The sequence below is a fragment of the Dendrobates tinctorius genome, unplaced genomic scaffold, assembly GCF_039654945.1.
Source record: "Dendrobates tinctorius isolate UK_male_01 unplaced genomic scaffold, ASM3965494v1 ptg000083l, whole genome shotgun sequence".
NCBI lineage: Eukaryota > Metazoa > Chordata > Amphibia > Anura > Dendrobatidae > Dendrobates > Dendrobates tinctorius.
Genome location: NW_027361751.1, coordinates 15,441,321 through 15,459,491, shown reverse-complemented (window position 1 = coordinate 15,459,491; position 18,171 = coordinate 15,441,321). Strand labels below are relative to the sequence as shown.

The window sequence follows — 18,171 nt, the reverse complement described above, 5'->3', positions numbered from 1 at the left end:
TACGCTGGAGGATCACCTCACTCGGGGGACCTCTAGCCAGCGGGCAATCGACAGGTCCGGGGAAGAAACCCTTGACTCACTTCCCCTATTACAAAGCGTCAGGGTTCCTAGTGGATGCTTCCGCTAAGTCCGTCCGGGTAGCAGCAAAATCTGCGGTCCTCTCCAACTCAGCCAGCTGTGGCTGAAAACTTGGGGAGGAGACTTTACGATTCCCTTTCAGGGAAATTAGTACTTTGCTCAGCTCTGGATGATATCCCAGAAGAAGCCACTGATTAAAAGAAGTCGCTTCCAGAACAGCCGTTAAACAGCTTAAGGCTGGGCCTGGACCAGATTCCTCCCAGAGAGAATTCAGAGGGATGGGCAAAAACGGGCCGGCGGAGTTATCCTAAAGGAGGTAAGGGCAGAATAATCTTGCCCCCAACAAAAGCAAGGAACGTACTGGTGACTGCAACGTACTGATCACTACAGCGTACTGATCAATACAACGACAGTTGCAATTTTCACAATGACGGTTCTCCGGTCGGAGGCCGACTATCGAATTGCATAGATCGTTGCAATCCATATCCTCAAACCAATGGGTTATTTGCACCATTCGCGATAGACTGAGATTGAGGTTCAAGAGTCCTCCCCCTCAATGCCTAAGAGTGACGTCCCTGCAGGCGCACCTCCAAAAAATCCTTGCTGTCAGACATAGAAACACTTCTGCAAGCTTGTAGGTTGTACTTGACTGCTCCTGTCAGGAACGATCTCCTCAGTTCCACAACAAACTTGCCTCTCCGTACGTGTAAACCCTTAGACAGGGTCATAATAAACTTAAACCCTTGAACCAAGTGGTAAAGTGCAGAAGATGGAGTCGGTCAAGTCAGGCCACCAGCCATTCTAGGATGAGTGTGACTGCAGTCGTCAGGTGGCGGCCGCTGACCAGCTTGGGACTGGGCTGGGTCCTGAATGGGAGAGCAGCCTGCAATCACGGGTCATGCATTTAACAATCCCCCTCATAGGACAAAATTGTGTGATTGGCCACAATGGACTGAGGGACGCTTTCTTTCACGTCCCGATTCATCCAGACAGGGAATTCCTCAGGTCCCCAGGTCAACCACTACCAGTTCAATGTCCTGCCGTTTGGGGTGTCATCAGCCCCTCGAGTGTTTACCAAGATAATGACAGAGGCAATGACCTTCATTTGCCAGCAGGGGATTTGCATTTTCCCATACTTAAGGTACTGTCACACTTAGCGATGCACCAGCGATCCCGACCAGCGATATGACACGGTCAGGATCGCTGGTGCATCGCTAAGTGGTCGCTAGTGAGCTGCTACACAGACAGATCTCACCAGCGACATAGCAGCAGGCGGGGGGGGTCACTACTTACCTGTCAGACGCGGCGATCCTGATGTCCTCCCGCCCGCGTCCACGCGTCGCTCGTCAGCGCCACAGGAAGCTGCAGACGAGAAACGGCCCAGGATGTTCTCGCGCGATCAGCGATAATCAGCGGGGGAGCCGGTCAGAGGTAAGTATCAGACATAGCGATATCGCTAACAATATCGCTATAATGTCACAAAAACTAGTGACGTTACAGCGATATTGCTAGCGATTTCGCTTAGTGTGACAGGCCCTTTAGACGACATTCTTCTAATGGCTCCATCCACATCTCATCTGAACCAGGACGTAGAAAACGCCTTGGGTTGGATCCCCAACCTGGAGGAATCAGACCTTCCTTCTTCAAGGAAGAAGTTCTTAGGGATACTCCTGGAATCAGGAAAGCCAACAACTTTTTTACCCAGGGCGTGACTGCTTTCGTCAGGGGGCGGCGACTAAGCTGCTTGAGCCTGGGCTGGGACCCGAATGGGAGACCAGGCCGTGCTCGCAGGTCCAGGGTATGCACTTTGCCAAAAAAAAAAAACTCGACTTGGTTAGAGGACCTCCAGGTTCAGAGACCAGAGAGCACCAACCATGAGAGACTCAAATGTCCATCCTAGGTTCACGTACAGCGTGCATCCAAGCTGTTTCCTGGGCTCAAGCCCATACTCGGACCCTTCAGTCTGTTGTACTCCAGTGTTCAAAGAAGTATCGGAATACTCTGACCAAGAGAACCCCTCTTCCTGGTCAGGTGAAGGTGTCTCGCCTATGGTGGCTGGACTACCAGAACCTCCAGCGGGGCGTCAGCTGGCATCAGCTCTCCCAGAAAATCGTCACCACAGACGCCAGTCAGAGTCTGGGGTGTTATAGTGGAGTATTCACACTTCCAGGGGGTATGGCCCCCAGGCATCAGAACCAGCTCCTCAAACGTGAGAGAACTAAAAGCTGTAGAGGAAGTGTTAAAAGCAGGTTCATGGACAATGCGACTACAGTGTCCTACATCCGACACCAAGGAGACACGAAATTCTTCTACCAAAAAATTGGTGGCTGCAAGAATTTTTCTTTGGCAGAGAAACGTCTGTCCATATCAGCAGGCGGACTTCTTCAGCAGGAAGGACGTTCATTCTGGGGTGGAGCTTAGACCAAACCGTATTTTTGTCTTTGGTGTCAAGGTGGGGAAATCACGATGCGGACCTTTTTGCCATCGGTCAAAACACGAAGGTGGAAACATGATTTCCCTCAGTCCCACAGATGGAGCGTGGGGAGTAGATGCCTCCTCCCATCCGGGGCAGTTCGATCTGGCTTACGCCTTCCCTCCGATTCCCGTGATAGCGAAAACACTGCAGAAGATATGGGCAGAACAAGTCGCTACAATCCTAGTGGCTCCCACGTGGCCAGGGAGAAGCTGGTACGGAGCCCTGCAGGACATGGCTCAGGAAGCCCCAATACTTCTGCCCCAAAGGGCCAGTCTCCTACTACACCCAGACCCACACAGAATGAACCTTGCGGCCTGGCTACTGAAGCTGAAATTCTAAAAGCTAAAGGCCTTTCCGAGAAAGTGATCCAATCTCTACAGGGCCACTGGCCATTCTAGGCTGAGTGTAACCAACGCCATTTCGGGAAGGCTTGGAAGAAGTTCTCATCTTGGTGTTCCCCAAGTGCCCAGACCCCTTCTGTCCTAATATCGCACAGATCTTCGAGTTTCTTCAAGACGGCTTAGTTCTGGGGCTCACTCCTAGTACACTAAGGGTTCAGGTGTCAGCTCTTAGTTAATGTTGCGATCAAGATCTGGCAAGCCAACGATGGGTCAGGCGATTCATGACCTCAGCAACTAGAATTCGTCCCAGACTCTGTGGTCAGATTCCCCCCTGGGACTTGAACCTAGTTCTCAAAGACTTGACCAGGGAACCTTTTGAGCCACTGTCTTCCACGACCCTGGGAAAATTAACACTAAAAACTGTGTTTTTTGTAACAATCACCACTGCAAGGTGCATAGGAGAATTATAGGCCCTTTCAATGCAGGAGCCATACCTGACCATCACAGAGGATAGCATCATCCTAAGGTTTGATCCCTCCTTATGTCTAAGGTAGTCTCGAACCTTCATAGGTTCCAGGACATTGTATTGCCTTCCTTATGTACAAACCCCTCCAACACGAAATAAGTCTTTCACACGCTTGACTTCCGTAGAGTAGTTCTTTTCTACCTCCAGCAGACAGAATTGGAGGATTGACCAAAATTGATTCATTCAAATTTTCTGGTCAGAATGAAGGCCAAGGCGGCAATAAATACAGTCGCGAATTGAATCAGGCAAGCGATCAGCCTCGCCTACTCGTCACAGAACGTTCCTCCTCCTACATCTCTGAAAGCCCACTCTACTCGTTCAGCGTCAACCTACATGGGCAGAAAGAGGGAACGCATCTTCGGAGCAGATATGCAGAGCCGCCACCTGGTCGTCTGTCCATACATTCACCAGACATTATAAACTAAATTTCAACAGGGATTTAATGTTTGGCAGACGTGTCCTGCAGCCTGTTGTCCCTCCCTAAGAAATTAGTTGTTGGTATTCCTCTGATATGGCTGTCGTGGAAGGTGACTAGTGAAAATAGAATTAGTCTTACCTGTAATTCGGTTTCTAGGAACCTTCCACGACAGCACTAATTTCCCTCCCTATCTGATACTCTTATTGGACGATTCCTGCACTTTGGTGGTAACTATACATGCTAGTGTGTCCAGAAAAAACACTGGTGGTGGCAGGAAGGGGAGGGTTATTTAACCTCTTGTGCATTTCCTGTCCCCCATTAGGGCAGGGAGACATCCTCCGATATGGCTGTCGTGGAAGATTCCTAGAAACCGAATTACCGGTAAGACTAATTCTATTCTTTTGTCTGTAGCGCTGACATCACCAACCTATCTCATTGGCTTATACCGTCCATTTGGGCGTAGCCGATGAGCTCAGTTATTGGCTGCAGCGTTGTCATTGTGACGTCAGCGCTACAAACAATACCTGACACAAGAAGTAGCAACAGAGATTTTGCGCTGTACCCAGTAAGAGAGAGTGAGTGAGTAAAGCCAGCCAGTTTGTTTTTTTATCATAAACTGGAGCCGGAGGACATGGATTTTCCAAATCCGAAAAAAACGCTTCAGCTGTTATGCTAAGTGTTTTCAGAAAAGGCCTTTCACATCACAGTTTATTATAATTGTTGTAGAACTCCTGCATAGCAATAAAATTCTGCAACTGGCTGCCTGCAGTTACCGCGTGAACCGGCTGGCTGCCTGCAGTTACCGCGTGAACCGGCTGGCTGCCTGCAGTTACCGCGTGAACCGGCTGGCTGCCTGCAGTTACCGCGTGAACCGGCTGGCTGCCTGCAGTTACCGCGTGAACCGGCTGGCTGCCTGCAGTTACCGCGTGAACCGGCTGGCTGCCTGCAGTTACCGCGTGAACGGGCTGGCTGCCTGCAGTTACCGCGTGAACGGGCTGGCTGCCTGCAGTTACCGCGTGAACGGGCTGGCTGCCTGCAGTTACCGCGTGAACGGGCTGGCTGCCTGCAGTTACCGCGTGAACGGGCTGGCTGCCTGCAGTTACCGCGTGAACGGGCTGGCTGCCTGCAGTTACCGCGTGAACGGGCTGGCTGCCTGCAGTTACCGCGTGAACGGGCTGGCTGCCTGCAGTTGCCGCGTGAACCGGCTGGCTGCCTGCAGTTGCCGCGTAAACCGGCTGGCTGGCTGCCTGCAGTTACCGCAAGAACTGGCTGGCTGCCTGCAGTTACCGCGAGAACTGGCCTGGTGACAGGTCCTTTTTAAGTCCTGAGTTTAAAGGGATTGTCCAACCTTGGGGTACAAATCTGCTGTCACTCTGTGACGGCCGACTTTTACATCTTCCCTTCAAGTGCACTGTGTGCTATAAAGATTCTGCAGACCAGGCAGTCATGTGACCGCATGTATATGAGTTCACAGTTTTGGCCACATTCTGACTAGACTTGTCCAGCCTCTCTCAATACACTTTCATTGAGCGATGCCACATAGTCTAGTTAGTACATGACCGCATGAAAATCACATAATTGCGGTAATGCTTCCGGCACCAGCAATGGAGAATTCTGACCGTACGCAGTGCGCGCTATGGGAAGATTCACAAGTCTGCAGTCACATCGATTGACTGCAGACTAATACCCCAAGGCTGGGCAACCCCTTTAATATATAGTTTATAGTTTTTACATCCATTTTTAGAGAAAAATGAAAAAAGATGTTCAAGTATATTTTCGCTCTCCTACTTAGAACTGAAATCACAGCCACATTGTGACATGTTTGGCGGTTTTGCATTAGCAATTGGGTATAATTTTACTTTTTAAAGATTTTCTCTAGATTTGTAGTCACATTGAAGCCCTGGACTATTTTGGCATACATTCAAATAATTAGTAAATCAATAAGTGACAAAACTAAAGCAATATTCGTCCTGTATGACACAATGATAATGATTTACTTATTTTTTTATGTTTGTAAAGTGAATCTGAAGATGAAAAGAATGGGATCGCTGCACGCAGTGACGGATCGGGCTCCTCAGCCTCTGACAGTTCAGACTCTGACTCTTCATCGGAATCTGGAGACGACAGTGAACCTGTGCCAGAGGCACCTAAAAACGCCCCCAAACCTAAGGTGAGACGAGCTGCCCTGACGTTTCCTTCCTGTGTTCTGAGTTAGGCTACATGGCAAAATCCAGTTATAGCATTTTCATCTGGTCTCACAGTAGGTGATAGTTGTTAGATTCACTGGGATCTGGTACTTTATAAACTAGATCCCTATAGGGAGATCCTAATCCCCCTTCATCTGCGATAGCAGTAATCGGCCTGTTACAGCAGTGAATGACGTGGCTAGGTGATTAGTGGGAAAGGCTAGGGAAGGTATATGGCAAACGGATAGAATGTAGGTTAGGTTCACACCTACCTCAAATTAATCGGTGAGTTCTTTTTTCTTTCTCTAGATGGCTTAGCACAACATGTTGCTTTTTTCTGGTGATCTGATAGTTTATAACCTAGATCACAAGAAATACCGACACTAACCACCTCATTGCTGCCCTAGACCACAAGTAATGTTGACATTAATCCCTAAATGGGTTGGGCGCTTTCTGATGACATTTCAGAAATGCCATAAATAGATGTGTGCTCGTGTGTAGAAACACTAACGTATGTGATTCTTGAAGCCCCTGTTCCTTGTGGCCCACCATGCTGCTGGGGTGTTCCAGGGAAAATGTACTTGAGAGAGGGAGTCAGCAACATGGTAACTAACAAGACTAGTCCTAGGTCTTTTTTCAGCCTATATAACTACGTAATATGGATCCCACTACAAGGCATGGCGATATTAACCCTTTCACTTCCCTATACAATCATGGCTTTTGACAATATTTCCTCAGCAGCTGTACACGTTTACGCCACCAGGAATCTTACCATAACCTCTCACTATGTTAAACCAAAGGGGATTTGAACATTGCACCCTTTACTGGCTTCAGATCAAAGCGACGTTTGCATAAATACTGTATAAGACTGTGTACCTGATTTGCATACTTCCGGCCACATTCCAGCTAAATGTGTCTGGCCTTTCTCAATTCACTTGCGTTGAGTGAGGCCACGCACATCTAGTCGGCATATGACGGCATGTATGCAAAAAGTGCTGTGAGGATTAATAAGTCTGCAGTCACATAGAGTACCTACAGACTTGTACCCTAAGGCCAGATCCAGGAGTAGCATACCTTTCTGTGCCTTTTATTCCCAGATACTATAATCAATACTGGATATAAAATATTGCTGTACGTCATTGTTGCCATAATTACTACTTTTCTGCATCTGTAGTTATGTGTTTGTACCACAAGCACTTGTTTAAAAAATCAATAGAAATCTACCAATAAAGCCAAAAGTAAGGCTTCAACTCTTCTTAGATAAGGTGCCCAGGAAATACACGCTAATATATTCCAGACTCTTCATAAAGCTTCCTGAAGCCTTTACTTAAATGGGCTAAATAAGTAAGTCGTATCGGAATGGTAACTTTTTAGGAGCCAATACATGGTAACATTGGGCTATCAGTTAGAGGATGTGGTTTCTAAATGATGCAGAACACACAAATATTTTGGAAGCAAAGGTAAAATTCTGCCAGTAAAGTGCAATTCATGTGCCTCTGTGTGCAGCTCCGCAGCTCTGGCAGCGGTGTGAAATTCTCATTTTACACACTTTGCAGTCAGAGGCTATGAATTATGCATTGAGCAAGAGAAATCCTCAATCTCCTGCTTCATCTGCTATATGCTTTATCTAACTTCTGTCTCTATTAACAAGATGAATTGTAAATGGGTAAATCTAGATGCAATGTACCCTCAACATCCTCTTAGACCCGCATTGCCTTCTACTGTGGAATGAGCGTCGGCCTATTGAGGAGGTTTAAATGAGACATTATCTTAATAATACCACTATTTGAGTAACATTTCACTTGCATTGCCTATTCCACTATATATATATATATATATATATATATATATATATATATATATATATATATATATATAGGGCAGCACTACCAAAATAATATAGTAGGTGCAAAACCTATTCAGCAGTGTCCAAACAGCCAAATTAACAAAAGGAAAAAAAAAAAAAAATAGGCAGCACTCAAATTAAATGTGAAAACAGTGGATACTTTACTGATCCTCAGATGGCAACCTGAGGATCAGTAAAGTATCCACTGTTTTCACATTTAATTTGAGTGCTGCCTATTTTTTTTTTTTCTTCCTTTTTTTCCTTATATATATATATATATACGCTAGTTTATACTCTGACAATGCACATACATTAAAGAGGACCTTTCACATTTTTCCATGTTGAACTGGACACACAATATAATATTGGCTGCAGAGCAGAATAAAGAGTGTTTTTTCTTTTTTTTGTTTAATTCTCTATTGTGGAGATATTGGCAAATTATTTGGCACCTAATGAGTTAACACCCACTTGGTCTTTTTTTTTATCAGACAGTTTTCACAGTGGGCATGTACTTATTCTCCCTGTATGGTGCTAACCAATCATAAGCAAGCCGCAAAACAGTGTGAGCTGTCAAGTTAATTTGCAGCTTTGGAGGCTGGTAACACTAATGAACTTATCCTCTGCAGCAGAGGTAATTCTTGGTCCTACTTTGCTGAGGCATGAGAGCCAATTTCATCATCATCATAGTGCTTGATTGTCTTTCATGACTGCACTAAAGAATAACTTGAAGGCTCTAGCATCATATCATATACATATATGCAGTACATGTCTGTATGTATTATATGCAAAATTGTGTAGGTAAGTGATGCATAAAAAATGTATTTATATATTACTTGCTGCACAATTTTACAATGATCAATTACAGAACCATGAAGGGAACACACATGGAAACAAGGAATGAAGTAACGTGTGACACAACCAAGAGTATGTTAAACCTTAGATTCCTCACAGTACCCTCTTTTACACACTCTTCGCTCTTTCTCAAGCTGCTTCATCAAGTGCTGTAATCCTGGGCAACTTTTACTTTTAATGTCAATATACAGTGGGTACGCTAAGTATTTAGACCCCTTTTAAATTTTTCACTCTGTTTCATTGCAGCCATCTGGTAAATGCCAAAAATTTCATTTTTTTTCTCATTAATGTACACTCTGCACCCCATCTTGACTGAAATAAAACAGAAATGTAGAAATTTCTGCAAATTTATTTAAAAAAAAAACGGAAATATCACATTGTCATAAGTAGTCAGACCCTTTGCTCAGACACTCATATTTAAGTCACATGCTCTCCATTTCCTTGTGATCCTCCTTGAGCTGGTTTTGCTCCTTCATTGGAGTTCAACTGTGTTTACTTAAACTGATAGGACTTGATTTGTACAGATACACACCTGTCTATATAAGACCTCACAGTGCATGTCAGACCAAAAGAGGTCAAAGGAACTGGCCATCTTGACTGAAAAATCCTCCACCATCCAGGCCTTTATGGCAGAGTGGCCCGATATTTTTGGGGTATCGGTCCGATATTTCCCGATATCGGAAGGTATCGCGCAACACTAGTCACCAGTAAAGATCATTGCTTGTCTCTTATTTGACTTTTGGGCATGTCATAGTTGTAGTAAATGTGCAGAGTACCACAAATGTTGCACTTCCTCAATGTTTTTTTTTATGGTGGAAAAAGCTGTAGGACAAAGTTGAAAACGTTTGCATTAATTTATGTTCTCTTAATAGCCCAACCTAACTTTTTTTCCTCAATTGGGAGATTTCACCTGAGTGACTATTCCACGATTTTACTGTTGAGGCTTATTATTATTTATTAATGGCTTTCTGCTTGATCTCGAGCCATGGCAACTTGATGGATGAACGGTCTGTAGGAAGATCTTGTGCAAGCCTAGATAGGTCCACCTGGGTCTTCTCCGCCGTTATTTTGATTGTATCAAGTCATCTGGTTGCTGGTCTTCCTCTTTACCTTGTTCCTTCTATTCTTCCAACCATGAGACTTGCACCAGCCTAATAGTTGCCTGTTTAAGAATTGTTGCTTCTTTACTCCCTGTTACAGACGGTACTTATGAGTTAGATTTTGATCCCATGTATAAGAAAGTTCCTGTTGGGGCAACCACTACCCCATCTGGACTGAAATGTGTTTATTTTTGTACTCTTAACAGAAAACTGAACGTAAACCTGCCAAAGAGAAGGAAGCTGCCAGGAAAAATGATGTATCCCTTCTAGATCTTGACGATTGTAAGTATTGTTGATGCAGACTTCTCTACGTATGGTTGTACAGCATATAGATTGCATCTTGCTATTTTACATCATTACTTGTGTGCATCTCTGTCAGGGTAGGCCTTGGGTCAGATAGCGCCCTGGACTTTTTTTTTTTTTGGCAACATCATGACCTAGTTAACGTGAAGACTTCCCCTACATGTTGCTATTTTCTGTTTGGGATCTAAGGGGAAACATTTCTCCTTGTGAAGAGTGACATGCCAGGGTAAGTAGACTTACAAGCCATGCAATGCAAGCCTTTTCAGAAAGGAAGAGGACTTGAACTCTAGTGCCATCTCTTGGAAGTAGCAATCCTAAAGGTCAATATCGACCCTTTAACAAGACTTGCCATATAATTCAGAATCTAAATTTGCCGACACTTGTTTCAGAGTGTAAATTTATATAACCCCAAGCTTATCCGCAGCATTGTGCGGAGATCTTTATTACTCAAATTACTACATATCCGTATATCTTTGGAAACCTGAGTACCTGGACAAAAGCATTCAAACTCCAAGCACATGCTGGCCTTGGTTTAATATGAACCCAGGATTCCAGTCGTGTGACCACTGAGCCACTGTGCAGTGACCACAGCTATAAAGTTGGGGGTGATGGGGTGGCTATTTGTTCTTCAAAATGTTCCTAATCCGGAAGACGGACATATCTGTAACTTTCTGCTTACTGTCCTGGGTAACCTACAGGCAGTCAAAGAGGTAACAGAAGAAAGAGTGTGGTATATACTCTCAGGATCAGACTACGCAGGGTTTGTTTGCTGTCATGTTTATGACTTATGACTTGTGTTTTGAAACTGTTAAAGTGTAAAGCGCTGCGGAATATGTTGGCGCTATATAAATAAAGATTATTATTATTATTTATGTCCTACAATAAGAGGATCTTGTCCATCTGCTCTTGTAGATATCGATGGCTCTATATAAATGACACATTTTTTATCATTTTCTATTCTCCCTTTTCAATTCTCCCTTTTCAGTTAATGATGTATCCACTCCAGTAGCTGTCCCCAAATCTGCTATCCTTTCTCCAAGTTTATTATCAGACCTTCAAGGTTTATCCCTCTCCGCCCCGTCTCCAGTAATCAATGTAAGTGAGCTCTGTTTTATCTCATTATTATTTCCTTGTGTGCTGGGGTCCACACCAGATATTTGTCCACTTCTCTACCTGTAGTATGCCATAACCGTCGGCCTGTGATGGATGTTACAGTTTTGTGACTTGATCTTGCCTTCCTTCCAGTGTCCTTGTGATTTCATTAGAGACTGTCAAGTATTTAGCCAAGTTTCCATAACCTTCCAGCAACTGCAAAGAAAAAATATGTCTCATTAAGTCATAAGTCAGCACTGTTGTTTTGGGTGTTTTTTTTTTTACATAAAAAAAAAAATGGCAATTTGATTTATTTTTTTCACGCTTGTTTATACCAATAAATGTTAACATAATACAATGTGCATTAATTCATAATTAGAATGGGGCAATGAGAATTTAGATTGTGAGCCCCAATAGGGACAGTGCCAATAATGTCTGTAAAGTGCTGTGGATTTTATGGGACAGTCTCTCTTAACCCGTCTACTGTGATGGACGGCTTCCCCTTAGTGAGCATGTATACAGAAAGATCACTGTATGCGTGTGGTGAGAGTGGCGTAAGCACTGAACAGGCAGTGGATGCCAGATAACACCTGTGGCATCTATAGTGGTGTATGAATGTGTTTGGCGTGTGCGCTGTATTACCTGGTACATGGCGGATTTATGGTGTGAATTCTTCAATGCACATTACAGTACAATATATGCGAATGGGGTTCTAAAAATATCATCTACCTGTACCACAAATTTGCCCCATTTTTGCCACCCAATTCACCTTTTATTTTTGCTGCTCATTAAAGGGGTTGTCCACTACTAAGACAACATCATCTAACCCTGTGTTTGACCCCTTTAAAATAAAAACACCTATACTCCTCCCGTGTCGACGCTGCTTCTGTGGTGTCGGCTCTCCTGGGACTCGTGTGATGCCATTATGTCACGTGAGCCCTGCTCCCAATCAGCGCTGGCGTCACTGTCCCCACCTTCGGACGTATAAGTAATTAAGAGGAAGTGAGAGAACAGCCAAAGGCGGGGACAGTGACGCCAGCGGTGATTGGGCGCAGTGCTCACGTGATTAACAACCTCATGTGAGCCCGGTAATGTGAGTGCCAACACTACTGTAACGGCACCGGCGCGGGAGGGAAGTATAACTGTGATTATTTTAACGTGAGTAAATATTCCGAGTGAGACGGTGTTGTCCTAGTAGTGGACAAACCCTTTAATGAGTGGCAAAATTTGCATATACTACATGTGGATTTTGCTGTGGAATTGTTATAGATTTGCGGCGAGATCCACGGTCAAAGTATTTTGCTGTGTCTTGGACTCTATGACTACACAGAGTGTAGAGGGAGTGGGGGCAATACCCCCTTTACAAATGCTTCATCTACAACGCTCCTATAATGTCCAGTTGGCTAAGCTTTTTGGCTGACCCTTGGCTTTCGTCTTTAGATTTACTGCTGCAGATCCACCCTAGGCAATGCAGAAATGGCCTCAAGGCCTCAATTTTTCTTCATTAGCACAGGTGGGAAACAATTCATGTTGATTTCAGCATGAAAATGGTGTCGAAATCAGTGTAAATAATCAGCCTGTTACTCCGTATACAGTCCTAAGTTATTTGTATTTGAGTCGTATTGGGGAACACATAATTCGCGTAACCTGAAATGTTGTTTTTTTTAGTTTTTTATAATTTATGCTGCTCATTTATATAGCACCATTAATTTACACGGCACTTTACAGACATTCTCATCACCGTCCCCATTGGGGCTCACAATCTTAACTCCCTATCAGTATGTCTTTGGAGTGTGCGAGGAAACCCACGCAAACACGGGGAGAACATACGAACTCCTCACATATATTGTCCTTGGTGGGATTTGGTCCCGGACCGCTTCGCTGTAAACCAACAGTGCTAACCACTGAGCCACCATGCTCCTTCCTAAATATCTGTATTTTTAAAATAAACGATCATGTATTAAATTTCCTTTTTATATATATATACTGTATAAAACGCTGTTAACTCTGTGATACATTATTTTTTTTATTTTTATTTTTTTTTAAATTTCAGTTTTATTCCATTATTTAGCTTTTTGGTTGGTATCACTATGACACGGCCAAGAACACAATGACCTGCTATTTGCATACTCCAAAGCAATAGCTCCGAAATCGGAAATAATAACCGTTATTTTTTTTTTTTTTTTCAACTTTTTCCTTCAGTGAGAGCGAAAATGAATTTAACTGTAGGGCACATGCCGAACTAACACTAAGAAATTAATTTATTACCAGGCGAAGGAGAGCTTAGAGTAAGAATAGATGAGTATATGACCCTAATATCAGAGAAATGTAGCAGCCACTTATCCTAGAATATGTCAGACAGTCTATTATTCAAATGATTCAGCACTGTAATTGCATACAGCTTTTATAAAGCCTATCAATAAAGCCGATTTCTCTAAATTCATAGCCGCTGCACATTATTGAAAGTATACTTTGTTCCTTTGTTTCATCTACTTGGTCTGTAAATGAAGATTAATAATGGAGTATAGTATCGCCATGCCGTTTCTGTACATTCCCTTGTGACCCCGGGGCCACGTACGAGACCCATATCGTTACAGAAGCGCGCACATTTTCGGCGCATCTAGTCTGGATTGGGTTAATTATAATGAAATAGACTAGAAAATATGTTTAAATGTTCATTTTATTTTTAATCAAATCAAGCTTCGTTTTCGAGTGATTGAAATGTCAGCGAGTCTGTTTTCTCATGCATGCGTCAGTAAATCAGTGGCTGCATTATGCAAGCAATTTATAAGGAGTCTGCGGCGTCTCACTACTGCAAAACACTTCTAATGTCTGAGACAGGGAGACACCGCAATTACGGCTGTGTGGTAAACTATGAGCCCTCCGGGGGTAGGATGTGGTGTAAGAATATAACGTGATGGCAAAGCCTGACAAAGCCGAGCCTGCGGGATAAATCCTACGCGGGAGAGCCTTACCGAAAGAAAGAAACCTGATGGGAACCGCTGATCACCGTAACCTTTCTCCTGCTGTTTCCATACTGGATTGCTGTCTGGCCGGATGTTTTATGCCTTATTAGTCAATGGGGTCCTTGGTTTAGTCAACTGCATCTTGGGTGCTAAAAACCAATATTTTCAAAAAAATCTATTGGTCGTCAGGTGAACACTGGGAAAAAATGATCATCACAGACTAATAACACAGAAAGAAAGTCAAAGAAAGATGTTTTGTCGATTAACGATGTTTTTGTATTTTTGATTTCCTCCCCTTTTTCGAAGAGCCCCCCCTTTTTTTTTTTTTTTTTTTCCCTCCCATCAATGTAGCTTGTTTTTTGCAGGACAAATTGTAGTTTTGAAAGCCACCATTTATTGTACAATATAATGTCCAGAAATAATTGAGGGTTAGGTGAAATGGTGAAAATAAATCCCTTAAATCCACTGTTGATTATTGGGTTTAATTTTTATTATATTTATTGCGCTATAAAAATTAACTGATTTTGCAGGTCAGTATAATTTTAGCCTTAACATTTTTTTATAGTTTTTATTTATTTTATTTTTTCAATTTTAGTAGCTAGAAAAAATCTGCATCTGGTAAAAACAATGTTGATTTATCTCGACATGACCTGTAAATTGTTTATTTTTCCATTGATAGAGCTATATGAGGGCTTACCAAGATGTAGTTTTAGTGGTACAGTTTTGGGGTACATACTATATTTTATTTTTTATTTTTTTGAAAGGGGTGATGAAAAAAATAATGGCGACTTTGGTGTTTTGATTTTTTTTGTTCTTTTACAATGCTTACTATATGGGTTACACAATTTTTATATTTTAATATATCTGACTTTATGGGTGCAATGATACAAAATATGTACGGTAGTTCTTTTATGTGCTTCTATGGGGGGGGGGAGAGAAGGTAATTTGAATGCTTTGGTTTTATTTATATTTTTTTACTTTATTTTTTACTTTTACATTTTTTTTAGTCCTTTCAGGGAACTTGAACCTGCAATCATTTGATCACATTTTCTTAATACTACAGTGCTGTTGTATTGCATAATAAAACTCATAGTGCCTTATGAAGTCTAGCCTGAGTGCAACATGGCATTCAGTAGACCTCTAGAGGCCATGGAAACCATCGGGCACACACCCCTTTCCATAGCGATCGTTCTTCGGGTGGTCCAACTTGCGGCTGGAGCAGATGCCCGGGTGTGATGACGCTGACAGCAGCGGTCAGCGCTAGTTCCAAATGCTGCTTTTAGAGGCAGATGCCAGCTGTGTAACGTCTTCCCAGCATCTACCAGCTCAACACACATTGACCCACTCCATGGAGGATGTATCCGTCATGGAGCCTTAAGGGATTAATGTGTCTAAGAACCTTAAGAGAGCTGTCTGTTAAGTGACTATTAACGTACTTTTATTAGATGGTTTTCCTAACCATAACATTTGTCACCTACCCAGAGAAGAAGGGATTAATGTTAGCTCTGTAGTGGGTCAAAAGTTGGGGCCCCTACCAATTTTGCCAAAGGATTGATATGTGTGGAGTCAACTCTCCCAGTCCTGGGGATCCCAGAGTTGCATCCTAACTAATCCCTTTTGGAATTTTTCATCTGGGATGAAATATGTCCACTGTTGGTCGCAAATTTGTCACAAATCCTCAAAGGTTTAACAACAAAATCTGCTTGTGTTACATGGGATCTTGCCATTGATTTTGCTGCATTAGAAAGTATTGCATGGGGTGAAATCCGTACAAGAATGAGCTGATGTTGTCTTTGCGGATTTCTTAAGATGTTATTACTTGTCTGCGTGCTCAGCATTAATGAGTGTACACCCTGTGAGGTAGCACTGTCATTTAAGTAGGGGATCACTCGCTTGGCAGCCACAAAATCAGGTCCGGCACAGGTTTTCCATAAGCCAGTATAGTCCATGCGGTTTATTAAACATCATAAACCATGACCAGCAATATATAAACGGCATAGCATCCATGACAGAGCTTCACTCTGTTAGCAATGTCCAATACGCAGTCTTTTCAGCCTCAATTATATCTCACCCCGTCAGGGTTCTCTCATGGCTGCTTCACCATACTGCAGACATTCATTCCCTCCAGGGAACTCTCAGGCACTTGCAGCCATTACTCACAGCGTCCACATGTGCTGTCAGGCAGGAAGCCCCATCTCAGCGGGACCTTCCACACTGGACCAACCAGGTCCAAGCAGTCACCACCTGTGACCTACCCTGGCCATATTATATGGTTCATAGCCATGCCCACCGGGTCACATGACTCTGACCTCATCACAGGTCCTTCAAGCATTTACACACTTTCCAACAGTGCTTTAAACACACCCCCTGGGTGGGTTTGTATGTAACTGGCCCGCCCATCTCCCTAGTTACCTGGAGACTTCTCCCTGTCACATTAAAGCAGCACCTCAGCAGTATCACTGCTGATCAACACATAAGTCTCCATCTCAAAGCCACCCACTTTGAAATACATAATGGCCATTCAGTATTCTGCCATTCATCCTTTCTCCACACAGCGCCCCCTAGCGGACTCAGTGGTTACTACACCACAACCCCTTTTGAAAAGTAAGATATTAATCAATATCTCACTGAACAGAAGAACAATTTCCAAAATTTTGACAAGACCGACTTGCATAGAACATTCTTTTTAACCCATAAAATTAAAGTAAGGTCCATAACGCACACCTGTGTATTTCTAAAGAACATGATGATGAAAGTGATTCAGTGGCCAGGTGTGTCTCCTGATCTGAACCCAACCGAGCACCTGTGGGGAGGTTAGAAGAGGCAAGTTTATCATCGGTCTCCATCCAGCAGCCAGGCTCTATAAGAGGTCGTTCTTGAAGAATGGAAATAGATGTTAAAATATGTCACCAACTTGTCCATTCCATACCTAGATGACTTTATCTTGTCCTTTAGAAATCAGGGAGGTCATACAAAATGCTTGATGCAGTAGTTCTTGATGTGGGGCGCATTCATTTTTGCATCAGCTAATTCTGGTAAAACTGGGGATTTTGTGACAATTTATATTACTATTGCTTTCATGTTATAGGTTAAGCATTATTCTATGAAACTAATGCGCAACAAAATGATGGAAATTGTTCTTGCGTTCAGTGAGATAGTCATTAGAATCTTACTTTTTAAAGTGTGTGAATTCGTTTATGCCGAGCACTGTATAAATCTGTACGTAGTAGAAGTGTAGAACATAACCATAACATTGTACTTCATGGTTTACCTGGGGACCTGTAATAATGACCCATCCTAGCTGTATTCTGGCGACATATTTAATGTGGTAATGATATAATCCTTCTGTGTGGTCAGGTTTTGGCAAGGTCCTCAGGATGCGAGTGAACCGCAGGCTAATCGTGTCCGGTTATAGCACTGACAATAAGAACTAGGACCAAATATGTTGCTCATAGTTAGTCGAGGTAAGATCTCCCTGCTCACATCTCCAGCAGACATGACGTTGGACATATTCATTGACCTCTCTCCTTTTCCAGCGCGATCATTCACTGAGAGAAGCCAGCCCAAGCCAGACACGAGGCTCATTTCAATTTTAACAATGGTAATTAAAGGTTAATTCACCGCGTCAGGATTAACGAGGAAAATACAAATGATGGGCGAGCAGCTGCCATTAGGAAACAACTTTTAGAACAATACAATTACATTGTGTGTTTGACAGAAAAGCTAATAATAATGAGCCGTGTTGTCCTATGGCGACTCGTGAGACCCCCTTGTTCTGTGGTCGTAGATGAGGGGGGCACGTTGTCGCTCTCCACATATCTTAGTAGCATTATACGTTACTTTTTATCCGGCCCCTGATTTTATAACCATAGCAATGTCAATGACTTCAGCTTTTGTGAATAAAAACTTTTGAGTATCAGATTTTGCAAGAGCATCTTGACCAAAATGAAATGACATTACAGGTAGATTTTACAACAAAATAATATA

General features: G+C 43.2%; 1 protein-coding gene across 1 annotated transcript in view; it reads left to right on the top strand.

The window, feature by feature from the left end:
- Positions 1–18,171, top strand: part of AP3B1 (adaptor related protein complex 3 subunit beta 1) — a 351,534-nt gene that overhangs the window by 217,669 nt on the left and 115,694 nt on the right. The window contains exons 20-22 of the mRNA XM_073584144.1: positions 5,859–6,009; positions 10,030–10,105; positions 11,112–11,221. Of these exons, the coding sequence (XP_073440245.1) occupies positions 5,859–6,009; positions 10,030–10,105; positions 11,112–11,221 (337 nt within the window). The remainder of the gene's footprint in view (positions 1–5,858; positions 6,010–10,029; positions 10,106–11,111; positions 11,222–18,171) is intronic.